Source organism: Phytophthora parasitica, assembly GCF_000247585.1.
Source record: "Phytophthora parasitica INRA-310 unplaced genomic scaffold supercont2.1, whole genome shotgun sequence".
Classification (NCBI taxonomy): domain Eukaryota; phylum Oomycota; class Peronosporomycetes; order Peronosporales; family Peronosporaceae; genus Phytophthora; species Phytophthora nicotianae.
The window spans coordinates 4,533,276-4,557,799 of NW_008634126.1; the positions used below are offsets into that span (position 1 = coordinate 4,533,276).

General features: G+C 48.1%; 11 protein-coding genes across 15 annotated transcripts; 4 read left to right on the forward strand and 7 right to left on the reverse strand.

The window, feature by feature from the left end:
* Positions 1-1,746: 1,746 nt before the first annotated feature.
* On the forward strand, positions 1,747-3,288 carry PPTG_01170 (hypothetical protein; the record flags this gene model as incomplete). The annotated part of the gene is made up of 1 exon (XM_008892774.1): positions 1,747-3,288. One exon carries the CDS (start codon positions 1,747-1,749, stop codon positions 3,286-3,288), a length of 1,542 nt encoding a protein of 513 aa, XP_008891022.1.
* Positions 3,289-4,220: 932 nt separating this feature from the next.
* On the reverse strand, positions 4,221-6,167 carry PPTG_01171 (hypothetical protein; the record flags this gene model as incomplete). Its single annotated transcript, XM_008892775.1, has 1 exon — positions 4,221-6,167. The coding sequence occupies one exon, from the start codon at positions 6,165-6,167 to the stop codon at positions 4,221-4,223; it is 1,947 nt and encodes a 648-aa protein (XP_008891023.1).
* Positions 6,168-6,402: 235 nt separating this feature from the next.
* PPTG_01172 (hypothetical protein) lies at positions 6,403-6,868 on the reverse strand. Its single transcript, XM_008892776.1, has one exon. It carries the CDS (start codon positions 6,838-6,840, stop codon positions 6,544-6,546), a length of 297 nt encoding a protein of 98 aa, XP_008891024.1. The 5' UTR covers positions 6,841-6,868; the 3' UTR covers positions 6,403-6,543.
* A 249-nt stretch (positions 6,869-7,117) lies between these two features.
* Positions 7,118-7,957, forward strand: PPTG_01173 (hypothetical protein; the record flags this gene model as incomplete). The annotated part of the gene is made up of 1 exon (XM_008892777.1): positions 7,118-7,957. One exon carries the CDS (start codon positions 7,118-7,120, stop codon positions 7,955-7,957), a length of 840 nt encoding a protein of 279 aa, XP_008891025.1.
* Positions 7,929-11,198, reverse strand: PPTG_01174 (hypothetical protein). Its single transcript, XM_008892778.1, has 2 exons — positions 11,082-11,198; positions 7,929-10,964 (listed from the first exon to the last, which is right to left on the reverse strand). The coding sequence occupies exons 1-2, from the start codon at positions 11,121-11,123 to the stop codon at positions 8,151-8,153; spliced, it is 2,856 nt and encodes a 951-aa protein (XP_008891026.1). The 5' UTR covers positions 11,124-11,198; the 3' UTR covers positions 7,929-8,150.
* Positions 11,199-12,301: 1,103 nt separating this feature from the next.
* On the reverse strand, positions 12,302-15,622 carry PPTG_01175 (hypothetical protein). 3 transcript variants are annotated; one of them, XM_008892780.1, is made up of 6 exons: positions 15,426-15,622; positions 15,220-15,364; positions 14,991-15,095; positions 14,853-14,923; positions 14,197-14,770; positions 12,302-14,077 (listed from the first exon to the last, which is right to left on the reverse strand). In XM_008892780.1, exons 1-5 carry the CDS (start codon positions 15,610-15,612, stop codon positions 14,640-14,642), a joined length of 639 nt encoding a protein of 212 aa, XP_008891028.1. In that variant the 5' UTR covers positions 15,613-15,622; the 3' UTR covers positions 12,302-14,077; positions 14,197-14,639. The 3 variants fall into 3 exon arrangements, with proteins under 3 accessions (XP_008891028.1, XP_008891029.1, XP_008891027.1); XM_008892781.1 differs by having other exon boundaries at positions 12,302-14,080; XM_008892779.1 differs by having other exon boundaries at positions 12,302-14,770.
* On the forward strand, positions 12,562-14,856 carry PPTG_01176 (hypothetical protein). The gene has a single exon (XM_008892782.1). The coding sequence runs from the start codon at positions 12,703-12,705 to the stop codon at positions 14,422-14,424; it is 1,722 nt and encodes a 573-aa protein (XP_008891030.1). The 5' UTR covers positions 12,562-12,702; the 3' UTR covers positions 14,425-14,856.
* Positions 15,623-15,653: 31 nt separating the features above from the next.
* PPTG_01177 (hypothetical protein) lies at positions 15,654-18,763 on the forward strand. Of its 3 annotated transcripts, XM_008892785.1 has the most exons (3): positions 15,654-18,323; positions 18,394-18,536; positions 18,615-18,763. In XM_008892785.1, the coding sequence occupies exons 1-3, from the start codon at positions 15,705-15,707 to the stop codon at positions 18,667-18,669; spliced, it is 2,817 nt and encodes a 938-aa protein (XP_008891033.1). In that variant the 5' UTR covers positions 15,654-15,704; the 3' UTR covers positions 18,670-18,763. The 3 variants fall into 3 exon arrangements, with proteins under 3 accessions (XP_008891033.1, XP_008891032.1, XP_008891031.1); XM_008892784.1 differs by having other exon boundaries at positions 15,654-18,536; XM_008892783.1 differs by having other exon boundaries at positions 18,394-18,763.
* A 1,428-nt stretch (positions 18,764-20,191) lies between these two features.
* On the reverse strand, positions 20,192-20,883 carry PPTG_01178 (hypothetical protein; the record flags this gene model as incomplete). The annotated part of the gene is made up of 1 exon (XM_008892786.1): positions 20,192-20,883. The coding sequence occupies one exon, from the start codon at positions 20,881-20,883 to the stop codon at positions 20,332-20,334; it is 552 nt and encodes a 183-aa protein (XP_008891034.1). The 3' UTR covers positions 20,192-20,331.
* A 2,170-nt stretch (positions 20,884-23,053) lies between these two features.
* Positions 23,054-23,272, reverse strand: PPTG_20860 (hypothetical protein; the record flags this gene model as incomplete). The annotated part of the gene is made up of 1 exon (XM_008893060.1): positions 23,054-23,272. One exon carries the CDS (start codon positions 23,270-23,272, stop codon positions 23,054-23,056), a length of 219 nt encoding a protein of 72 aa, XP_008891308.1.
* Positions 23,273-23,818: 546 nt separating this feature from the next.
* Positions 23,819-24,103, reverse strand: PPTG_20861 (hypothetical protein; the record flags this gene model as incomplete). Its single annotated transcript, XM_008893061.1, has 1 exon — positions 23,819-24,103. The coding sequence occupies one exon, from the start codon at positions 24,101-24,103 to the stop codon at positions 23,819-23,821; it is 285 nt and encodes a 94-aa protein (XP_008891309.1).
* Between the last annotated feature and the right edge of the window lie 421 nt (positions 24,104-24,524).

Sequence of the window (24,524 nt, forward strand, 5' to 3'; positions counted from 1 at the left end):
TACTTCTTGCTTTCGCTCTTGCCGAATAGTTATAAAGTGAGCCACAGGAAGAGAGTCCCTGAATTGGTATTTTTCCTATCCACCCAAGAATGATGGAAATGAGCACTGTTATTTACAGATAAACGACGACTTACAACCTGCATCATAAAACATATATTATTCATAAGCCTCTGCATCTCTCTAACGTGTGGTCTGTTCGCGTCGATAACGCCGGCTACGTAAGTGTACAGCTGAAGCGGGAGATAACTTTGGGATGCGTAAGATTACAGCCGACTTATGTGATTTTTGTTGTTGTCTAATCGATGCCTTTCAGTGCGAAGTCTAGAATCTGCAATGCAAACAGCGTGTGTGTGCGAACAGTTACCTGAAAAGAAGCGGAGTGGCTGAAATGAGGCCAACGTTCATTAGCTAGAAATGCCAATGCTTACATCATATAAACTTAGTTACTTCGCGTTGTGTTCTGTAACTTGCACTTTCTCCACCAATCTGTGGACCTCAACGAACCTGGAACATGCACCATTTTATAATAGTACTGTAAAAAGTAACCTGATCGGGGTGAGTCAGCAAGGGGGGGGGGGGGGCACGCTGCCCTTGAAAGATGCTGAAAGTAGTATTAATACATGTAACTTGTGTTGATGACTCGCTCGATGATAGCTGATACGCGAATATAAACTACTTCGAAGTATAGTATAAGCTGATGCGCCTGCTGGAATTCATTTAAGTGTGTCACAGCATAACTTAATAAAAAAAATCAGAACGTATCTATGAGTCTGGATCGGTTTTTATTGTTGTTGTTGTTGGATAGAGGCCCAGATCTTTTGTTGCTCAGTTTAAGAAACAAAAACAAAAAATTGCATAGTCATGGTACGTGAAGTATAAACAAATACACAAACACTGATTTCCGAACTTTGCCTTCGTGAAGACGGCCAAGCTTCATCTCGATCGACGACGCGCAAGCGAGACGCAAATGGGCGGAGCTTACACGTACAATCCTAAATTTAATCCCTGCTGTTGTGCATGTGCTCGTCTCAACAGAGGCGTTATCGAGTACACAGCGTTTGATGTTGATCGGTTTGTTCATCTGACCTGTGTATTCGAGTAAACACTGAATTCCTTTGCGACATGTAACGGGTGACGGAATTCTGCTGTTCGTATCTACTTTACTATTTGATGCGTCGTTGTCTGTATGTATCTAGCCGCCAATGAGCGCAAAGCCGCGCAATTGGTTGTAAATAAGTTAGGGAAAGTAGAGATGTACAGTACTAGTATCTGGGATTGCCAGGTGTAATGGACCGAGTAGGATTTTGAGATGGGATTGTCTGCTTACGATAACCCGACGTACTGTAATCCACGTCCATGCTGCAACATGTGCAGAATTTTCCACAGCTATAAAATGGTGGCAAACTTTGATAAAAGGATATTGACCAGCACTTACTACAGTAAATACAAAAATGCGAAACACTTGGAGGGGGGGGGGGGGCTAAATAAAAATGCTTACAATTGTTAGTACAAAGGTGGGGTGTCATCACCCAAATTGCCGTAGTTTACGGTATGAAAACCGTACGTTCATCATCAAGTGCTTTACTAGTATCATGTCACTGACTCTTTACCGCCATGGGATGACTGACTGGTGCAAGAGCTCCTTCATTTTCACAAGAGGGTAGCCGCAAATTCCCTCGTCGTAGTTTAATCACTTCGAAACTTGCCAACCAAAGCACAATCGGGGAGAAGTCCATTGAACTCGCGATGCTGAAAGTAATCGTTACCGGGTTCGCGGCTCTCGCTGCCGCCACTGCACATGCATCCATCACTCTCAACAACACGGATTGCTCCTGGAACTCCGTCACCTGCTTGCCGACCGCGCTGTGCGAATCCACAGGTGACGATTTTCGCCCTTGCCGTGTCAAGGACAATGTGGATTACTACCCCCAACAACTTCACCTTGCGTACGCTGGCAAGAGTGCTGGAACAGCCATGACGGTGTCCTGGTCCACGTACGCCAAGGTCGACGATAGTTCCGTCTGGATCGGACGCTCTGAAGACACTCTGGAGTTGGTTGACACGCCTGTGACTCAAACCAGTTACTACCATGATGCCACGTACAACATGTTCCACCATCACGCGATGGTCTCCGGTCTGACGCCGCATACCAAATACTACTACAAAGTGGGAAGCAAGGCCAACATGTCGTATACTAGCGACGTATTTTCGTTCGTGACGGCTCGTGCTGCCTCGGACAGCAGCACCTTCAACATGGTTATCTACGGAGACTTCGGAGCTGGCAATGAGTCCAAGGACACACTCGCGTACGTGAACACGCTGAACGCAGATAATGTGGACTTGATTTACCACATTGGTGATATCGGCTACGCTGACGACGCATGGCTGATGCCCGATCAGGCCGAAGGGTTCTTCTACGAGAAAGTGTACAATGGATGGATGAACTCAATGGCTCCCGTTATGAGTTCGGTTCCGTATATGGTTTTAGTTGGAAATCACGAGTACGAGTGCCACTCACCTGCCTGTGCTGCATCGGCGGAGCGGATGAATATGCTCCGTAATTTTACCGCTTACAACTCTCGATTCCAAATGCCGTCGAAGGAGGTCGATGGCACTCTCAACATGTGGTATTCATTCGAGCACGGCCCGATCCACTTCACATCGATCTCTTCGGAGACGGACTACAAGGGTGAACCCAGTAATGAGTTCGCTGATCCACCTCGTAATGGTCACTTTGGAGACCAGTTGGCCTGGGTTGAGGCTGATCTCAAGAAGGCTGATGCGAACCGAGGCAATGTACCTTGGCTTATTGTTGGCATGCACCGTCCTCTCTATGATGTATCCGGCTGTCCGAACGGTGTGCCAGCTGACCATAACGCGAACATTCAGGCTGCGTTTGAAGATCTTTTCATCAAGTACAGGGTAGATGTGGTGCTGACGGGGCATCAGCACTACTACGAACGCCAAACGCCTATTCTTAACAGCACTGCAGTGCTGGACGGCGTCTCAAGCGACTTCGCACGCTATGATAACCCCAAGGCACCGGTTTACATTGTGAGCGGCGCTTGCGGCACGGTTGAGGGCCTTGACATGGCCCCCGATCCCACCAACGTGACGTGGAATGCGGCCTCAAACTATATCGACTACGGCTTTTCAACTCTGGAAGCGAATCGATCGAAACTGTCGTGGAAGTTTCTGAACAGTTCGAACCAGGCTGTACTTGACGAGTTCGTCATGTGGAAGACATCTCCATCGACAGAAGGTTGCAGCGACGCCATCTCTGCTTAAAGTGTGATTGGAGCTGTATAGCACCACAGCGTTCACGGAATACCCACTATAGTGTTGAGTTAAACAGAAATTAGAGAATCCACTCTAGCATGATACTCGCTAAAAATGTAGCGAGAAAATACAGCGGGCGGCTTCACGAGATTACTGGTGGCATTTGTACGATGATGTAGCCCTTGTTCGGTTACATCACAAGTACTTTCATACCGATAACATAATTATTTGGGGCACTGAATTTGGATGAGCATATAAGTGCATTTGTTTTATTGAAAAAAAAAGAAATAGATTATTTAAAAAAAGCCAAAATGGTTTTTTTCAAAGATATTGCGTATAAATAAAATTATTTTTAACATAACTGAAAAGCATATTTAGTCTATTGAAATTAATTTTAATTAAATAACCGTTTGCTAAAAAAGAAACTTAATTTTGTAATTATTTAGTTTTTTTTTAGCAAACCGTTATTTTTTTTTAATGATTTAAGTATTTTTTCTTAGATATTTTGCGTGATAGGCTAATGTGTTAAAGTAGGAACTTTACAACAACTTTGCAATTAGGATCCAACACGCTCTTTTCTTTAGAAAAAATATAGCTAGCAACTAATGAACTTCATCCAAATAATAAACCGGTGGTTTATTGTTGCCAGTAACAAAAGTGCCAAACTTCAGTGATTTTTACACACGTATACGCTTGATCACTCTTACATGTACGTGGATGCTATTTATCTACTACTATTTCACTACATGTGTTCCCAACTCCAACAGTTGACGCAAGTTTGCGAATGAATACTCAATTCGGGGACATGGGAATGCTCTTAACTAAAAAAAAAAGAGCTATTCAATACATGTACTTATCAAATACAGAAAAACGTTGTTGTCCCAAATACAAAAGCGTTCCCTACTGTGTGTATTACTGAGTCACTAGAACGCATCTCTTCCTTACGAAGTGTACATCTTCTCTATCTCTTTCATGTACACCTTCTCCACCACTGAACGCTTGACCTTCATCGTTGGAGTCAACTCGTTGCCGCCAATGCTAAAATCACGAGGGATGATGAAGAACTTCTGCACGTGTTGAGCCCGCGAAGCAGCCTTGGTGTTGGCGCGCTTCATACCTTCGCTGATGTACTCACGGAACTTCTCGCACGATTGAGCGTCCGAGACAGTGGCGGCATCACTACCGATCTCCTTAGCAACAGCCAGAGCCACCTTGTCCAGTTTGTCGGTGGGTGCTCCAGTAGCAGGGTCAGGTTCTACTCGTAAAGAGCAGAGGAAGGTGAGGTAGTTGCGCTTTTCTCCGATGACCATAACATTGGATAGCGCCGGAAGTTCTGCTTTGATCTCGTTCTCAATGAGCACAGGTGGGATGTTTTCACCTCCGGAAGTGATGATGAGCTCTTTGAGACGTCCAGTAATGGAGAGGAAGCCGTCCTCGTCGATCTCACCAATGTCTCCTGAGTATAACCAGCCGTTCTCGTCGACAGTTTTCTTAGTGGCCTCTTCATCGTGAAGATAACCCATGAAGACGTGACGACCAGTGTATTGAATCTCACCTGTGTCCGGGTCGATTCGAGCTTGAGTTCCCTCCAGTGGAGGACCAACAGTTCCCAGCTTCCATTTATTCGGCATACTGAAGGTGAGTGGTCCCGTAGACTCTGTTTGTCCGTAGAGTTCGTACAGCGGCATGTTCAGAGAAGCGAAAAAGCGCATGACTTCCAGAGAAGTAGGAGCGGCACCAGTGAGGAAAGTAGTGCACTCATCGAGCCCCAGTGCGTGTCGAATCTTGCTGAGGATCAAATAATCGGCAACGCTGAATCGGATACCAAAGCCACTGGGTGTTGATCCGTACTGAGTCTGCTCCAAGTAGGCCCAGCTCCGTTCCATAGCCCACGTCAGCAGCGACTTCTTCAGTCCTTCAGGGGCAGAACCAAGCTTCTCCTTGAGTGCGTCCATCATTTTCTCCCACACACGAGGGACACCGCAGAAGTAGTGAGGTCGCACCTCTTGTAGCGTAGCCAACAATCCTCCACGAAGCGCATCTGGTCCAGCAAAATACACTTCGGAGCCGATGACCAAAGGCACGTGGATATCCAGAAGTTGAGCTGCACTATGAGAAAGCGGCAAGAAACTCACACTTCGCTTCGCAGCACGTGCTTCTGGGTGGGCATTCAAAGCTGCCTCAGTGATCCACGTCAAATTATCGTGAGAAATCATTGCAGCCTTCGGTGGACCCGTCGTTCCAGACGTGTATATGAGTGAGCAGCAGTGGCCAGGGAGTTGAGCAGCCATACGGTCTTCAACCAAGCTTCCGTCCACTGAATCGCCGAGTTGAAGAAAGTCGCTGAACGAATAGACTGGAACACGATACTTGGTGTCTTGGGGTACGTCAGTCTCGTTCCACACTACTAGAGCCTTCAGTGCTGGTAGTTGATCCAAGACCGACAAGTACTTGTCGAGCTGGACCTTGTCAGATACCACCACAACCTTGGCTTCGCAGTGTGCTGAGACGTGTTGACAGGCTTCAGCGTTGCTTGTGCCGTAGATTCCAGCGATCACTGCGCCTGCCAGAACGGTGCCCATGTAGGTGAATAACCATTCGGGGCAGTTCTCACCGAGCACATTGACGGCCTCATGAGGCTGTACGTCGACTTGAATGAGGGCTCGTGCGAACCGTCGACTGGTATCGTAGTACTGTTGCCACGTGTGGGAGACCCACTGACCGTCCTTCTTAATGGTGAGAGCCTTGTCGTTCGGACATCTAGCGACGGTGGTCTTGAAGGTGTTGATGAGGGTGGTCGGTTCGCGAGAAGCTTGGTTGCTTTCACCGTTCTTGGGGCTGGGTACGCGTACAGTAGCAACTTCGTCTAGTTTCCAGACTCCAACCATAGCGGTGGATTGCGTCGAAGCCAGCGAAAGTGGAAGTGAACCATTTGATTAAAAAAAATCTCCTGGTTGGTTACGAAAAGAACTATAATAACCGATGACGTTGACGGGACGATGGACGTAAACGAAAATCGCTCTTGGGATCAATTTGTGATGGTGAGTTGCTGTAAACAGCAAGTGACAGACCCTATCGATCACGTTCACATCCTTACTCAATCGCGATATTGGAAACCCTTACGATGGAGGTAAGACGCTTAGCGGATAGATAACTGAGAGCCCACGATGGCGTCAAGCCATGCCAACAAGTTTTAGCACAATAATTCAACATGTTTAGTTTAGTAGAACGGCGTGTGGTACTGACAGCAACAGAATATCGAGGTTAAAGGTCGACCTTGATCCCGGTAGTGTAGGTCACCTCTGTGGGCCTAATGAATGGCGTTTGGAACGCCACCGGCACCGCTTCAATCACTGACGGCGGGCTGCGAGGGTCCGTTCGACGCCAGAAGTTGTTTTGATCCATGTGCTGTCCTCGCTCCAAGTCGCGCTCGTGTCGTCGCACCAGCGCGTCGCGCATCGCTTGCCGATATCCTTGCCACGCATAGTAGGCGTACCCAGCCACCAGCAGCATCGCAAGCACGACGAGGCAATAAACGGCGATGTACACGCCGCTCGACATCGTGTCTTCTTCAGCAGTTGTGCAAATTTGCTTATGCTGCGTTTCTTTGATGGTCACAAAATATTTGCAAGGTTATTCGTATTAAAGCACCGTGCAATATGAGGAGAAGCAAAGACACTTGTCCTACAGGTACAATTTTTGACGGGTTATTCTGTATTATTACGTTGGCGAATCATCGATTGACAAAAGAGGACAACTTCAACATCGTTGGCCATTGAGGAAAAAGTATCCGACAGTTGGCGACTTGGCAAGAAGAGCAAACCCAAACGAGTGCAGCATGGTAGGGCCACTTTGGACACCGGAAGAACTGTGGTGGCTGGTCCTAGCATGGGAAGAAACCCTGAAGGAGACGGAGAGCAATGCTGGGAAGAAGAAAAAAATGAGCTCGTCCGAGTGGAACAAGTTGCTTCATGAGCACTTTGTGGCGTTTGCGGGTGGTTCCAGTCCCCGCACTGTTGCAACCATTTCGATTCGGAAGGATATTCTCCAGAACTCGTACGAATTTATCCGATCGTTTCTAAGCAACAAGGAAACGAGTGGATCTTTGGACTGGTTCGCGCTGACCACGAACGACCAGCGCGAGTTGATGAAAACCGCAGGGGGTAAGCGTGTGCAGCCCATCGAGGAGCGAGTGTTCAATGCGTTGGAAACCATTTTGAAGGACAAAATAGCTGCGGGCCACGAGAGTGAGGGCGAAGACTTTGGATACGAAGACGACTATTCCAGCGACGGGGATAAGTTCGAGAAAGTCATGAAGGCGAAGAAGAAAAGGGCACCAGTGTCTAAGAAAGTGGGCAAACGCAGATCAAGTGGTGGAAAAACAAGCAAGAGTGCTCTAGAAGAGGAGAGTGGCGAGCTGTTGCGCGTGAAGGAGGATGACCACGCGAAGAAAAAGCATCGCCACGTTTCTAGCAAGCCTTCGTCACCAAAGGTTGGACTGAAGGACATTTTGGAGCGTCAAGGCGAGGTGCTGGCTGGATTCCTTGAAAAACGTGCTGAAGAGCGGTCGCAGGAGCACGAACGAAGCCGCCAAGAGCGTGAAGCTGATCAGAAATTTTGGGCTGCTGAGACCGCGAAAGACCGAGCTCTTCTGCGTGAGTTGTTCACGAACAATTAAGCGCTGCGTTTAACTGTGTGTAGGCAGGCAGTGAGTAATTATTTGTCTACATAATATTTTTTTTTTTTTTTGCTTTTTTGTGCAATCTAATGCGAGTTTCACTTTTTAAGCCTCATAGTAGCAGCGATCGCAGACGCGAACTGGTACGTTGATACCAAATTCTGGAATAGACTTGAACTTCTGCGAGCAGCCCTCACACACGAGGGCACCGCAGCGTCGACAGTTGTGCTGGTCTCGGTTCTGCTGAGCTTTCACTAGAGGACGTCGAGTTCCACGTGAACGGCGAGTCGCAGCACATACAGCGCGTCTTGGTGCTGAAAGGCACCCACTCCGGTAGTGTAGGCTTGGCACGACGGGCGTCACGCACAACACGCAGAGCGCTTAGATAGTTGCAACCCAAGTGGTCACTCAACATATTCTGCTGTACTGGAATATGAGAGAGTTCTTCACACTTGCGATCGACGTGTACAGCTTCGTAGATGCCTTTGTAGAAGTAAATGTGCGTCACCTTGCCAGGAATATAAAGCTCCTTGGGGTCATCCACCAGTGTCGCCACCAATTCTGCAGCCATTTTTTCTTCCTCGTGAAGTGCCTTATCTGAAGGCTCAAGTGCTTCGTCTTCAGTATTTTTCTCTCCAGCCTTATCGAGTTGATCAATCAAGTTTGTCCGCGTAAGAGTCCAGGACGACACGCCTTCGTCTTTATCTGTTTCCTTCGCTTTCTTCTCAGCCAAAGTGGGTTTATCACTCGGAGAGATCGCCTTGTCACGATTAAGCTTCCCTTTTCTCTGATCGGCTGCTTCCTTCGCCCACTCGCGTTTTCGTGGAGCCCACAGCGTCTTTGCGCGTTCTTTAAACGCTTCCAAGTCCTCAGATGCCGTGTCACGCCAGCATCCTTTAAAGTTCTTGAGCTCTTCAACCAGCTTCATAACGTTCGACGCTTTGGCACGAGGCACAATATCATCTCGAAGCACGATGGAGTGGACGAAGCCATTGCACGCCTCGGCCACGCCCAGATTCACACAAGCGGGAACAGCATATGCAAAGCACTCGAGATCCTCGAACTCCTTCTGGAGCATAACCGACAGCAACGCCGCACAACCAGCTCCAAGAGAGTGACCGGCGAACACAATGTGGTAGCCTTCGCTATGCAGCACACGAAGAGACTTGACAATGCGGTCCTTAATCCACATGACAGCTTTAAGCATGCCATTGTGCGCGAAGGCATCCACAAACCCTCCTGTCGCCTCGCTCTGCGGTGCACCAGGTGAAGATAGCCCGATTTCCTCTGGATACGCTTGAATATCAGTCAGTGCGTCCTGAACAGACTTGGAGCCGCGGATTAACACTAGCGCTGTCTTGCTCTCCTTGCTGCCTAGTAGCGCGAACGAAGGATGACGGACGTCTTGGTCCTGGACATGTGCGTAGATAAGCGAGAAGCCTTGTAATCGACTGATGCGCTGTATATCCAAAACATCCAGCTCGTAAATGCCATGCAGCGCTAAGGGCGCGTACTTGAGCACCTTCGCTAAGAACTCGTCCGACACTGGTTCGCATTCATTGTGGCTTTTCTTCTCTCCTTCTGGCTCTGCTCCACGGTCTCCTCGGTTCATCGCCATGAAATAATACGTGCCAATTGCAGCATCTTGAAATCCGAGATCGTCCAAGTCTCCCAGCAACCCTTTCAAGGTTGAAAAAGACTGCATGAACTCGTTGCGAAGAATAAATCCAATCAAGCCGGCTCTGCCGTATTTGCGTAAGAAATCGGCGCTCACGACAGCCATTTTTGCTGCTGCCCCAATCGGAGCGGACTTTGCAGCGACGAGAGTTCCTCCTGCAGCCCGCATGATCTTGTCCACGGCAGTGTCGGTGGCTGTGTTGTAGTACACAATGAGCTTGTCTTCCAGGTAGTCCTTCACACGTTCAATGCGCCATTGTACGAGCTGCTGGTCGCTCTTTTCCATCAAAATGTAGTGACAATTCTTGCATAATTTGGACGGAGTTGTGTGGCCGTACGCACGTATGATTGCAGACTCGGGTAAATGATCCCGACAGAAAGATTCAGAGCAGTAGCCGCATTGATAGCGGAACTTGGTCATACCAAACTCCACGTCGCATTCCTTGCAGTGCTTTGACTCTGTAAGTTCCGGAGGAGATACATACTTGGGGATACTATCCTCACAGCATGTCACCAGTGATCTCTCAACAGGCGACAGATCTGGGAACCGCTTGGACAGCATGGAAAGAACCTCCGCGTCGTCTTCGTCGGGAGTTTTAGAGCTGGGTTTGTGTCCTTTGTGCTTTTGAGGGAGTTGCGGCTCTGCGGAAATGGCAGCCGCAGTCGCTGCTTGTGCCATCTCTAATCCAAATAGTGACGCTTCCTTAATCGACTGCACTGTGCCATATACTGCCTGCTTGGACGATGATCCCGCCAAGTTGATCGCCGACGATGGCAGCGACACCACTGCGGACGAGATCCTACCAAAGAATCCAGAAGATCTCGTCTCGCTACGTGAGCCGTTCTTCTTATCGTCAGGCAACGGGAACAGCACGTTGTCTTCCTTAGCTGATGAAGCTGTGTCTGCTTCATTCTCTCCAGTCTTCGCGTCTAGTGGTTCAGAAGTTGAGTCTTCTTTGTTTTCTTCTGTTTTGTCATCCTTCTTGTTGGACGGGAAGAGTGTCTGCCAGTCAGGGCTGCTGTCCCCCGTCTCAGAGGCCTCTTCAGCTCCAGAAGTGGCGTTCTCGGTCTTAGACGACGCTGCGTTGGTATCTTCCTGGTCAGTTGGTTTGCTGCCCATCCAGACTCGAGTACGAACGGCGCTGGAGCGCGTCATGGGGCCCAGTGTGTCGGTGAACTTCTCACCGTAGAGCCAGCCGTCCTCGTCGTAGTCTTCGCCCTTGTAAACTGTCCAAACGAACTCCTTCTGCTCGTCTGTGCTAGGACAAGCCTCTTGGCTGGTTGTGCACCAGGCGGGAGGGTCCTCCGCGTACAGACGCGCTGACCAGCCCTAAATAAAGGAAGATATTATTGAAAAGTAAGTGATAGAGAACCTTGAATTTCTCTCGTTGTGTGAGAGAGAAATGGTGTGGAGACGCTGGGAAAGTTACAGAACACGCATACGCACCACTATGGGGTACCACCTCTGGTTCTCGATCACCTCCGGCATGAAGACACAGGGCGGAAATGAGCTTCTTCTCTAGTGGTTTCTTTGCGAAAAAAAAAAGATAAATGAAAATCTGATATAGGTAGGTGCAAAATGGAGTCAGATCTGAGTATTCATCGAATATTTTATTTCTTTTTTTTCTTGAAAAAAACTGATACAGGTACAAACAAAAATGGAATCAGATCTGGGTATTCATCGAATATTTTAATTCTATTTTAGAAATATTTGTTGCAGAACAGGATTTAGATGTTTCAGATTATTTCTGACCCATTCATCGGAATCCGATAGCTGCAAACACACTGGAATGACCCCTCGGTCTTAAGCTGTTCTACTGGAGCGGTGAGGAAAGGAATAGCACCGAGAATATCATATGTACACTTTACCTCATGTGTATTAGACTTTTGTATTATTGATTCTCGGGGATATTCAATTTTGCATGATGCGGACCGCAGCTCTAATGCTCCAGTTAGTTACCTCCAGTCCTTGCAACATGTTTTAATAAAGCGGGTCGGTTACAGTAAACGACAAGCCATGATACAGCTTTTAAGCGTGGCACAAGTCACAGTATTGGAGACGTTGTGGATCGCGTGAGACGGACGCAAAAACTGGTTCCATCAGCGACGATGAGGTGATCGGTCAGCTACAGCATTTTTTACACTCCTGCCGCGTTGGTGTCCAGAGGTGTTTCGTTTGCTACAGTACGTGGATAACCATAAACAGCGCCATCTTGCCTCTCTAAACTAGCACGAAGATACTGCTATCAATATCTCTTGATGCACATCTTCGCGTTTAAGAAATGCAGACCAACGTTCGACGCTCCAGAGAACGATCGACCCGCGAACTTAGGAGGGAAAGCCTTTTGCATTCATAATACAGCACCAGCAGGACTGTTGCTCGAAAGACGAGTCGTCTCAGCATGTTTTTGTAATTCGAGTAAATCTCGTCTCAGACGATCACTGTCAGCAACAGTTTTCGCTGATGGTATGTAATCACTGATGGTATGTTTTTTTCGCGAACGCGTGCCTTCCTCCACTGGTCACCACAGAAGTAACAAGTTGGGGGCAGCACAAAGGTTTTTGTATATGTAAGTTTAAGTTTTACAGTTAGTTCGTGTAGTTGTCCGACTGTTGCTTGCTCACTTAGACTTGCAAATTTCACGATCCACAAAAAGTTTAGATCAATTCTTCAGAAACCGAAGATGAATGAAATTTATCTGCGATAAAGGACACTGTAATTAACTCAAGCAAGATGCCCTCAGTTCACATCCGCAATCATACGTGAGCTTCATTACATCATCGAGTGGTCGAGTGGTCCGAAAGTCACCCAACAATATGGCTCGCTTGCCTGCAGTGCAGGGGCACGCGTACCAACGCATTCAAATCTTGACCACGACGATCACGAGTCAATGTGTCTGGTGCGGCATCACCTACACATTATTTGTTCGAGGCACGTGGACATCAAAAGATACATGTACACACTTGACTCGAGGCTTTCCACTCAACCTGCATGCAGGTATCACCAATCGAGTAGTGATCACCCTTGAGAAGACCACCATATTCCGTGGTGGTGACCATTGTGGTTAATGTCCAAACCATTTTCATTCTTGGTTTTGCATCCTACACGCCAAAGCATGGCATTTCAAGCCCCAACTCCAACAGCGGCGACGGCCGACAAGCTCAAATCTCCTGACCAGTATTTCGACCTCAAAACGCCGGAAGACACCAATGGTGATATCGAAAGTGGGGCTTTACGATCTGGCGGCGCACCGTCTATCTGGTCGCTGCGCAACATCGGAGTCTTGGTCAGTTTCTGCTGCGTCACCGTCGTCTACGGCATGAGTCTGAGCATCCTGTACGCTGTCATGAACAACTACCTGTACATGTCCGGTCTCCTGGTCGCGACGGCCAAGGCTTTGGTGAAGATTCCTCGTGTGCTGCGCGTCTTCCTGTCTGCTTTCTCGGACATTTACCCTATCTTCGGGTACCGTCGTCGTCCGTACATGATCATCGGTTGGAGTGTTGCCTTCATCGCTTGCTTCATCATGGCTGTGATCCCACTTGGAGATCCGTACTACGAAGACTCCTCGCTGGCAGACATCAACCTCGCCGACATGACTCCGGAACAACTGGCGCTAGTGCACACTGACGCTCCACACCGCGGCAACAAGTTCATCTTCCTCTTCATGCTTGCCAACTTGGGTGCTGTCATCGCCTACGGTCCGACGTATGGCATCTTCATCGAGCTCTCTCAACGCGAGCCTGAACACATCCGCGGTCGCCTCCAAACGAACGTCTTCATGGTGCGCAATGCTCTGGCGATTGTCACGGCTTTCCTGACTGGTCTGTGTCTAAACAGCACTGAATACGGCGGCACTTTCTCCTGGACAATCGGGTTCAACGGCATCATGTGGATCTGTACCGCCGCGACACTCATCACTATCCCGTTCTGCTGGTTCTGTGTGACCGAAGAGAAGGTGGAGCAGACCAAGTCCATTGGCACCTTCTACAAGGAGATCTACGGCATCATCCAGAAGGAACCCTTCTATCGCCTCTTCATCTTCCGCTACTTCACCAAGATCTTCGCTGCAGTGTCGGTCACGGCATCCAGCAACATCCAGTCCATCTATGCTGGAGTCACGCCGCTTAACGATGGTATCGCGGCTTGTATCAGCCAAGTTCTGATCGTGGCAGGCATCTTCTCAATCAAAAAGTGGGGATTGCAATGGAATTGGCAGTACTTGGCTATCTTCTCGCAGCTCTTCGCCGTGTTTGTCGATGCCTTCCCGACCTACTTTACCATCTGGAACGTTTTCCGTAGTCAGTGGTTCTGGCTCGGTGTCCCGCTTCTCGAAGACTTTGTGGGCGAGTTCGTCGACTACGCGACAACCATCACCATGGTGGAGATCGCAGAGCCTGGGCGTGAAGCTACGTCCATGGGTTTCCTCGGCTCGATCACTGCTGCTGCCCAGCCATTCGGCACAGTCATTACCAAGTCAGTCGACAGCTACTTTGAGATCGGGCAAAAAGCTCTTAAAAGAGACGATCACGCTGTTCACATGGACCTCACGTACGCCTACCTCATCGCGTACTTGTTTAACATCGCGGTTGTCGTGTTCGCTTTCTTGTTGCCTCGCCAGAAGCACGAGGCGCAAGCAATGAAGCAGAACGGCAACACGAGCAAGCTGATCGGTACGGCCTCCGTGGTTATCTTCCTCTTCTCTGTGGCCTGGGCTATCATGACTCACCTGCTGTCGCTCTGGGACTCGACGTCGTGTCTGCGTATTGCTGGCGGTAGCGGTTGCTAAAAACCTGGGCGAGTTATCTCTAAACTGAATAGGGATCATTAAGGAATCTCTATTCTGCTAAGAGAAAAAAATCAATTGTGTCGTCTTCACTGGTTCAGAAGTGCAATCTCCTCATGACAACGTAGACTGATTGTTAGCAGCAGGTAATCACCAACCTTGTTCGTAGAAGACGCAGCGCGCTGGATGTGGTGCATTAAAAAAACAAACATGGTCATCTACAGGTCACTGTCGATGTCATCAAAGGCTTCGTCGATCTTGTCCCACAACGCATTGGCAGCAGTAAAATGGTCTGTTGCTGGGTCGATCTGGAACCGAACGATCCGCTGCTTGGCTGGTACGTGGATATCTGAGACCATCGACACCAAAAAAAAACTATCATTACCACCAATTTTTTTAAATATTATCATAATTCAACAATGCAGACTTACCTCCAGCAATTTGCGAACCACTGAAGTCCCATCGAATGCCCGTAACTGAAGCGTATAGGCTCATCTGGTTCCTGATTACCATAAAAGTCGAAAGTCAGCAGCACGCCCTGCATTCAGCGAACTATCCTTGATTCGTACTTTGCCACAGGGATCTCGCTTTGGTGTTCAGCGTTGTACTGCAGCAGCTCCTGCCTTGCCACTTCGTACTTGTCCAGCAGCACTTCCAGAGACTCTTTCGATGTCGTAAAGTCCCCAACCACGCAGCATTAAATAAGGTTAAGGAAAACTAGCCAACCACTTTGAAAGATCCACATGAAATATGCAGCTACTCTGACTACAAATGCACAAAATTGGAAGAGAAGGATATTGTTCGTTGAGGCGGAAGCGGTCAAGCTGCACAGTCATGTCGCGCTTAATAGCTTCCAGCTCCTGCAGTTTCTTGTTCAGCTGCTCGTTGCGCTGCTTGGCCATCTTCTCCTTCTCCTCCCATTCGCTCAAGTTCGCGCGCAGGTCTGGTGGCATTTAAAAATACTAAATAATACAACAATAATTGCTTTTTCTGCCTGTACTCACGCGCAAGCTGCCGCTGCGCCGTGCTCTGGCGACTCTGGAGCGTATTGGCGATGTCCTTGCGCTTCTGCACGAGTGCACGCAGTCGTGCTGCGTCCTTAAGCGCGTCGTTGTGGAACATTTCCTCCACTTTGCTGCATATCTCCTGCACCTCGGCCCAAGGCTTGCCATCAGCATTTTGTTCCGCCATTATTCAAAATTCTCAAGTGTACAAGTTTATGAGAAAAAATAGTCCAAATTGTGCATCGACGTCAACGCCCAGTCACTTTTGGTATCTGAGCGATGTCGTTCCGGTCGCTGCTGGAGGCGGCCATGGGCGACACCCAGGAGCTGTCACCGGACGAGGTGGGGCGCATCGACGCTCAGGTGGACATGCTAGATGATGATTACCAACACTCTGACGGTTTAGAAGAGAGTGACGACGCGTACGTGCCGCCATCCAGCGAGGAAGAAGATGACGGTGTGGAGGAAGAGGAGGAAGACTCGGACATTGAGCGTCAATTATGGGGCAAGTCTCGCAAGCGCAGACGACGTGGAGGCAGATTAGGGCGACGCCGCCGCCGTGGCAAGCACACGGGCAAGCGCAGCGTCACCGCCACCAAAGTGCCGCCAGAACTGGCCAATGTACTGGGCGAAGCCAACATGTTGTACGCTTCTCATCAATACGACGAGGCTATTACGTTGCTCAAAGACTTTATTAAGAAGGCTCCGACTATTCCAGACCCGTACCATACGCTGGGCATGATCTATGAAGACCGACAGGACCGGATTAAGGCCCTGCAGTTCTTCTTGATTGCGTGCACGCTGACACCGCAGGACGCTGAGCTCTGGAAACGAGTCGGACGTATTGCTAAAGACGAGAAGAACTTTGATCAAGCTTTGTTCTGCTTCAAGAAGGCGAGCAGTGCAGACCCGAAAGACAAAGAAGCGCTGTTCAGTTATGCCGAGTTGTGTCGAGAACAGGGGGATAATCGACGAGCAGCCGAGGTGTTCAAGAAGCTGACGGTGCTGATCCCGAACGACTTGTCGCTGTGGATTCAAATCGCTGAGGCGTACCATTGTAATGAGCAGGAAGAAGAGGCGGTGGATGCATTGAAAATGTGTATCGAGAAGGCAGCGACGCTGGATCCAGCGAGGAATCTGCACTCGTCTAAGTACGAGCTCAATGCTGTGAATATGCTCGCCGACTTATACATTACACTGAAAAGATATCGGGAAGCTATTGATGTGATCCATCACCTCCACTCGCGATACGCCTCGACTCAGGACTCTGACCAAGTGGAGGGCGACCCCGGTGGCTTACCACTTGATATTGCCGTAAAATACGGTATATGTCATCTTTTCGAGCGAGATTTCGCCACGGCTGAGTCCATGTTCACGCATTTATTCGCTCAGGATGTGGAAGTGTTTGGTGATCTGTATTTGGATGTAGCGGACGCGTATATCGCGCTCGAAGATCAAGATCGAGAGGCTGCAGCGATTCTACAACAACTTTTAGGTCGTGAAGAGTTTCCAGTGGAGCAGATTTGGATTAAATTTGCAGCGTGTCACGATCGTCTGGGTATTTACGACGTTGCAGTGGAGTATTACGAGAAAGCATTGGCCCACCAGCGCTCGTCGCCGGACTTGACTGTGGATCCGGAGTTGATGCTGCAGGCCATGCAGGCCACACGGAAGAAAAATAGCCCATTGGAGGGTATCGCATTGCTGAACGAGTACTTACCAGAGTCCATGTGTCCTCCAATTCGACCTTACTGGATCAATACGTCCCGGAAGAATAAGGACCAAGACTCGACGTCAGCACAAGATGGAAAGGATGCGAAGGAGGGCGCAGACAGTGATGCTGATGAGCTAGAAGAGGAAGCAGAGGATGAAGACGATGCCGAAGACCAAACGCGAATGGAGATGGCTCACGATCCGTCCCTGTCAGTGGATGCTATGGAAAATGGCATTCGTCTAAAACTCTTGATTGAATATGGTCATCTGAAGAAGCTGTCGGGCGAGGCTGAAGTGCTCTGCCAAGTCGGCATTCCGATCATCCTCACTTCTCTTAGCCAAACATCGTTTCGCCTATCTGGTCGTGTGAAGAACCCACTGGCAGAGCCTCAAGACGTGATTTCAGAAAGTGACGCGCAGTCTATGGGCTTCCAGGTCCTGAAATCCGAGTACCTGGTGGACATCACTGACTCGAGACAGCGTGAATCATTCATGGGAATCGTCATGCGTGTGGCGCAGCAGATTGTAATCTCACGCGCACTTGGCGAACAACAGTACTACAATTTGGTGATCGATGTCGCACAGACACTCACTGAGTTAGGCAAATATGTGGCTGCAATCGAGCTATTGACGGACGTGAACACGTCGGATAAAATCTCCAAGCCTACTCTGCGCTTCGAACTGCGCTTCTTAGCGTTGGTGATCGCCCTTGAGTTCAAGGAGAACCGCATGGCGTATGAGTGTGCGCGCTTGAATATCATGGAGGATCCCCACAATCTCGGCTATTGGAACCTGTTCTCGCGCGTGATCGCTATTACGGGTGTGTTTTCGTGGCATCAGAAATTCCTAGCGAAGCTGCTGCGTGATGATCCCGAGAGTTACCCGGCCATTTTACTAGCTGGTCACCAGTCATCGGCCTGGGATATTGCGTCGCTGACTGTGGGTGAGCTGACGCTCGCTCACCAGAAACACCCAAACGATCCGCTGACGCTTTTCTGCATCGGCTTGGCGTTCCTGTCGGCTTCGATGCAGCGGACTATCAACGACCGACAACATACTGTAGCAAAGGCGTTCGCGTTTTTGCAGCAGTACGAGCGGACCCGCATCGTCGCCCCAAGTGACATCACTTCGGATATACGTCAGGTCGAAGCCTGGTATAATATTGGTCGCGCACACCAGCAATTGGTACATGTATTGATTCAGAGTGATGAGATCACATTTTTCTGACGAAGTAGCTGTGTTTGTTTTGTTACAGGGTTTGTTCCACTTGGCAATTCCTATGTACGAGCGAGTGCTGCGGTTCTTCGAGGAGAGTAAGGAGCAGAGGCGTGAGATACCCCCGGAGTACTTGCTCTGTCGAGAAACTGCCTACAATCTGTCCCTCATCTACAAACAAAGGTACGTTTCTAACTGGTTGTCGTGCTTTTTTGCTTATTTCCTAGTCAGTCTTTGATCCTTTTGAATTGCTGTTTGTAGTGGCGCTAACGACTTGGCCAGATACCTCATTGCAAAATATTTAACGATCGAATAGCTAGGTTAGTAATAATACCTGTGTTGATTCTTCTAAATGATTGCAATTAGGGTGCATCGTTTAATCGGCCAGACCAGTTGAGCATTTTTCGGCGTAGTTAGAATTTGGTCCGAACTGAGTTTTCATTTTACAGGGACCAATCTACGAATTGCAACACCGATATTTTTTCCTTACTTGGTACCAAGATTAAAACAATTCATTTTATTTAAAATGGGTTCATATTCGCTGAAATATGCTTCAGAGTTACAGGTGTACTGTATTAATTTGTTGTGCAAAACGAGATTAAAAATAAAGCAACAGATAATGCATTTACGATAAATTGACCTCATAAAACCGTAAAGTGGTCAGCATTAAACAAGAATGGATATATTATCACAAACACAAGTCACTGCTTGCCGGTATAGCCTCGTGGTCACATCGATTAATATAAATGCAGGTGGATTTAGGCAAGCATTTAACTAAATACTCGGGACATGACTTTTTTCTCACACACATTTATGGTTTGCCATTTTTAGCAGCAGAATAACCGCAAAGCACAATACCAATTTTTTCATAGTGCTGGTTATCTTACCATATTAGTGAGGCATTGTACTCCTAAAGTGCACATACTTAGTGAAGTACATGGCTATTGTGTTAGTTTAGCAAATCCTGTTTTTACCAATTTTGTCCTGGTCAAGAAGATATCTTTGACGAGTATTGCCTATGTTGGTTAGCTATGTGAATTTCATAAATACTAATCTTTCTACCGTAACTATGAAGGGGGAAGTTTTGGGGATGTAGAAAGGGTTGCATCAGTCCGATTATAGATCCCTATTCCCATCACAAAAATCAAACATACATCTACCAGTCGAAGTAAGTCGAATCCAGCTATAACTCAATTGTGAACTCGTGTTTGATGAAGCCATTTTCTATTTTACCACGAGTAGAAGTTGCTGGCGCAGATGCTATGGCAGTGGTTAGATTCCGCAAGCTGTCCATTTCAGAGATTTAGTATGCTCTTTCAAATACAAGAGCCACCTTTTGTATGGGAAGATGACAAGACGCTACATATTTTGTTTTCATCTTCGAATTTGTCATAGCTTACTTACTATACTGCTTCATTCATTGAAAACTATTTGTGATCTATAGGCAGCGCGAAACCGATATCCATTGCCTGAATATATCCCACTGAAAAAAGTGCCCTCCCCACGTCACTTTCTTATCTGTAAAATTAAAAGTTTATGTGGTCCTGGCCTTTTACTGAGACTTGACGATCTAGCCTTCGCAACTCCCGAATTGGTATCGATGGCATTCAAGGCGAGCTCAAAGATATGCTGGGTGATGCTGAGAATTCTTTTTTTTTTCTTAGGTTCGACGTACAACCGATGATATGGCAATACGAATTTGTTCTGGGTACCAATGCAGATTGCCAAGCGAACAGTGGAAGCGCGTAACACAGGTCAAACACGGGTCAAGGCCACACATTAGATCAGGCACAAACTTTGTGACCAAGTGCGTGACCACATTTATCTAATACAAATGACGAGCACATAATATTTTGTTGTTGGCAGGAGTGAGGGAAAACCTCTCAACGGCACACATATGTAAAACAAATGATGGTTATACCAGTTCTCACGGAGCCTCGCCATCCGTGAAAGGGTGGATGCTGAGTGGAGCCGTGATTTACACCGTATCCATGAACTGGATGTCCATGGTTTCTGCGTTCGCACCATTGTCACCAACGTATTCAAAGGCGTTGAAGTTTTCATCACCAATGACAAACTTGAGCAAGTCTGCATATCTACACTCCGTTGGACTTTGGGGCCGGGTAAACCATTCGTGCTGAAGTAGTTCGTCTTGAGACCCACTGTTGTCTGGAACTACGCCATCGCGACGAGCACAAACGAGCTCGACGGCCATGTACATCTGCTCGACCACGCACAGCTCTTCTGCTACGTACAGCTCCACGGCCATGTACTGATCCTCTACCACGTACACGTCCTCTTCCGCGCAGTGCTCTTCGGCCACGTACAGATCCTCGACTATTACAGTACCTCGATCTCCAACAGCATTCCGGCCATGGACGATGGTTGCTCCGATCACGATTATCGTTGTAGTCTCGTCCGTCGGGCTAGTGGCGTTGTGCTCAAAATAGGCTATATTAAGAAAGGGTACACATTCACCTAGTTCGTGTAGATTGTCACTACAAGTCTCCCAATTGATTGCAGCGCCCATTTCGCCAAATTGCATTTTTAGCATCGCTAGTCTCAAAATCAGAACCATCGGGGTAACTGCCGTCACGTAAGTTCGTACTCCTGTATTCAGGTTAGCTCTCGTCGTCGAATTCATCAGACGACTCAAATACAACTGCAGAAGGAAGCTGAACTTCTACTCGACGTTGGCGTTTAGCTCTTAAAGACCTATCAGTCACTCGCTGCTCATAGCTTCGGGCTATCTGCTCTATTGTGGTAACGAACACAGGCATGATCGGAGGAAGGGGTTAACTATTGATCCGCTCCATTGGGTGCAGTTCACCAGATCTTTTTCCAACCCGTGCACGTTTCACACAGCTGGGGTGTACTTGTCAATTTAAGTCTTTACCAAGTAGCTACAAAAAGTACCCCCACTTTAATTCTGAGTAGGCGATACCGATTGTATTACATTTTCTATCGTATGCTGTACGAAAGCAACGCCGTTCTTGGTGATATGTTTCCTCTTGACGACAGTCAGCATATTCGTGACACCTTTTCCATAGCAATAGAAAATTCCTACTTTGGAATGCGCAGCTTCTCCACCTTTCTTTTCACTGCCTGTTTAAAGTGAAATTAGTAGCAAACACGATGTACATCCGTAATTGACTTCCGGCTACGTCTAGCAACGCAGCCTCGAAATCGCATATCACCATTGCGAGACAAAGCTTCCAGCTTGTGTTGCTGATGCTAATGTCCTATCTCACGGCAACGTTTGCCCTTTTTGCGACGATCCAGCAGTGAATCTAGTGCACTGTGTACAGCGTTGACAAGAATTCTGCGAAGCGTGCATCATGGAGCACATCACGTGAGTTGATGGCTACATGCCCAAATTGCCGCTTTCCGGTGTTTACTGCTGCCCATGCAGAGCGACATGCCAGAGCGCAAGTAGAGGACGAACAACTAGCGCAAGATTACATGAATTTGGTTTGTACGACTCAGATGAAGAGGATCGTGGCAGTACTAGTGACTATGAAGATTAGCTAAGTTTTTCCTGTATACCTATCTTTATATTAATCGTTAGCTTTCTTCAATCTGTAATGATAGTCAGGATGAAAATGGCTACTGTTTCAAATGTAGAGGGTAAACATGGTTTTGGTACATTTCGTCAAAACATATGTTTTCTCGAAAGTACTTACATTCACAGTGGATAGGATACCCTCCAATATGTTGAACATGGTGTATAGTAGCTGCGTTTGGAGCATGCAGGTCCCGGTTTTGGCTACGGTACTTTTGGTCAATGGTCCTCATTTTTGCTACAATAATTTAGGTGCATGCTTCCCGTTTTGGTTACAGCAAATTTCCTCCTGTGCTCCTTTAATGGCTAGAAAACAAAGTGTAGAAGAGAAGGCAGAATTTATGAGGAGACTTTTTAGTAGTACTCAAAGGCGCTGTCTTAGTTGCCAATTTCTTCATCTGAGCTTGGATCTTCGACGTCGTCAAATTCTGCGATATCGTCGGCATCGATGTTCTTCGCGTTGGAGAAGACGTAAACTAACTTCAACACTTTCGTCTCTTAGACAGTTTTGCAGCGACGAGTGATTGAACTTGCGGGTCGAAAAGTTCCGCTCAGCAGCAGCGCTTGAACTCGGCGAAGCGAATACACATGTTGCTACTTTTGCAGCTGAGGAAACCCTTGTAAACCACCCCAGAACTCTGGCACACTGTCGCGCTTGCTCCTTACCAATTTGGGCTCTCGAGTGCCTTCTGGAGAAGCACCTGATGCGCATTAGTTCAACAGTGGCAGCGTTCTCGTGATCTGGTCCGTTCCAGTTGTAGACAAAGTCAACAACGCTTTCTCTGACCTCTTCGTCCATTACTTCACCGCCGTACTGTGGGTCGAGAAGAAAAGAAACACCATATGCGTCCCCGTAGACGAGGTTGGACTGATCGTGCAGGATGCTGATGATGATTCCAAACTCCGACATAGGCATGTTCATCTCGCTATACTTCTGTGGAAGTTCCAGAACCATCCTGCAGACATCCAAAATAGGTGTCGAGCTGCGCTCAACATCTTCTGAGCTGCGGGCAGCACACCCAGCAAAGCGATGGCTTTTTTCAGCTGCGGAAAAAACTCGCTGGATACGACCACGTTGTACACCATGCGCTGCTTCGTCTTCTATTTCTTGGACTTTGATGTGAGGAAGGCACGAGCGCTAACCATTGGCAGAGGGATGCTCCAATTCAAGCACAGAAGCGAAACACTTTTCGACGATGCCCCATCCCATGTCAGCGGGCATTCCTAGTGCGGTGTTGTCTTCAAGACGTTGTAACTGATGAAGTTCTGCTAAGAGCAGCTGGTTCTTTTTAAAGAACTTCACCATCTTTCGACAGTCCCCCTGTAGCTTCTCCAACCACTTGATCTTGGCCACCATGTCCTTGACAATCAGATGTATGACGTGGGAAATACAGCCGTGTAAAAAGATGTCGGAAAACGTCTATTGCAAAGTCGACCACATCAACCGGTTGGCTGCTGTGTTGTCGCTGACAATAGCAACAACAGTGGTAAACTTTTGTGAGTGGAGGCCTCGTTTCATATCAGTAGCGAGGAACACTGCTTCGTGGGAAGTACTCCCAGTGGAGTTGGACTCCAGAAAGTAGCTCTCCCCTTCGCAGTTTAGAACATAAAAATCGATTACGCTCCTGCCCTTGATGTCCAGCCACGCGTCCTTGTTAAGTGTGCACTTCTTGACCCGCAGCTTGTGTGGCACCATTACTTTGAAATCTCCATAACACATGTCTAGCAGCGATGTTGCGAGCTCACGGGCAGATGGAATCTCCACGCCGGGATGCAAGATCTGGAGTGCTTGCAGCAAGGAGGAGTGTGATACCTTGTGAAATGCCATTCCCGTAGAGTAGAACCATAGAGCAATGTGCTTTTTGAAAGCAGTAATGTTTCCAGCAGTTAACGCAACAAGGAATCACGAGATTATGGGCTTTAGCTTGTGCCGCTTAGTGCTTTTCTTCTGCAAGCGATGGCGCACACGCTCGACGTGGGTTTCACCCATCTGACGAATGATGCGCTCACATTTCTTGCAGGAAACGATGCCATCTGCCGCAATGACCTCGTCCCAAGCTGGACCCTTTCGGCGTCCGCACTTCGTCGGCGGTGACTTTGAAGTCGCGACAGCCGCACTTGCCGACTGGGTCGGGCCATCTGTAGAGGCAGATGGAGCAGAGCTTCGAGCAGCTGGTGACGAGAGCATTGATACGCTTGACGAGAGGCCGAAGTCAGGTAAGGTGCAAATTGTCTGGTGTAAGAGCGAAGAGAAGACCATGGTCGCGGGGAATAAGAAGGCTGGTTTCTTAATTGGGGGCAAAAGATGTAGTGAGCTTGGTTTCGCTTTCGTTCTAAAAAAGATCGAGGTTCCAATACCATGAGCCAACCAGTATACAAACTTATGACGTTTACACTACCAGCAAACCGAGCTTAGATCATACGGCTGAGCGGAGCTGCCACAACCGCCGCCAGTTGTTGTGAGAGCATATTTCCCCTCTTAGGCGCCCCAAATCGCGATCGTATGTATCTAAATTTTCTACAACCGCTCCAAAGCATCTCTTAACCGCTTCATTTTATCTGAACCGGCCCAAAGTTTGAGTAGTAGCGTAAATGACGCCATCGAATTA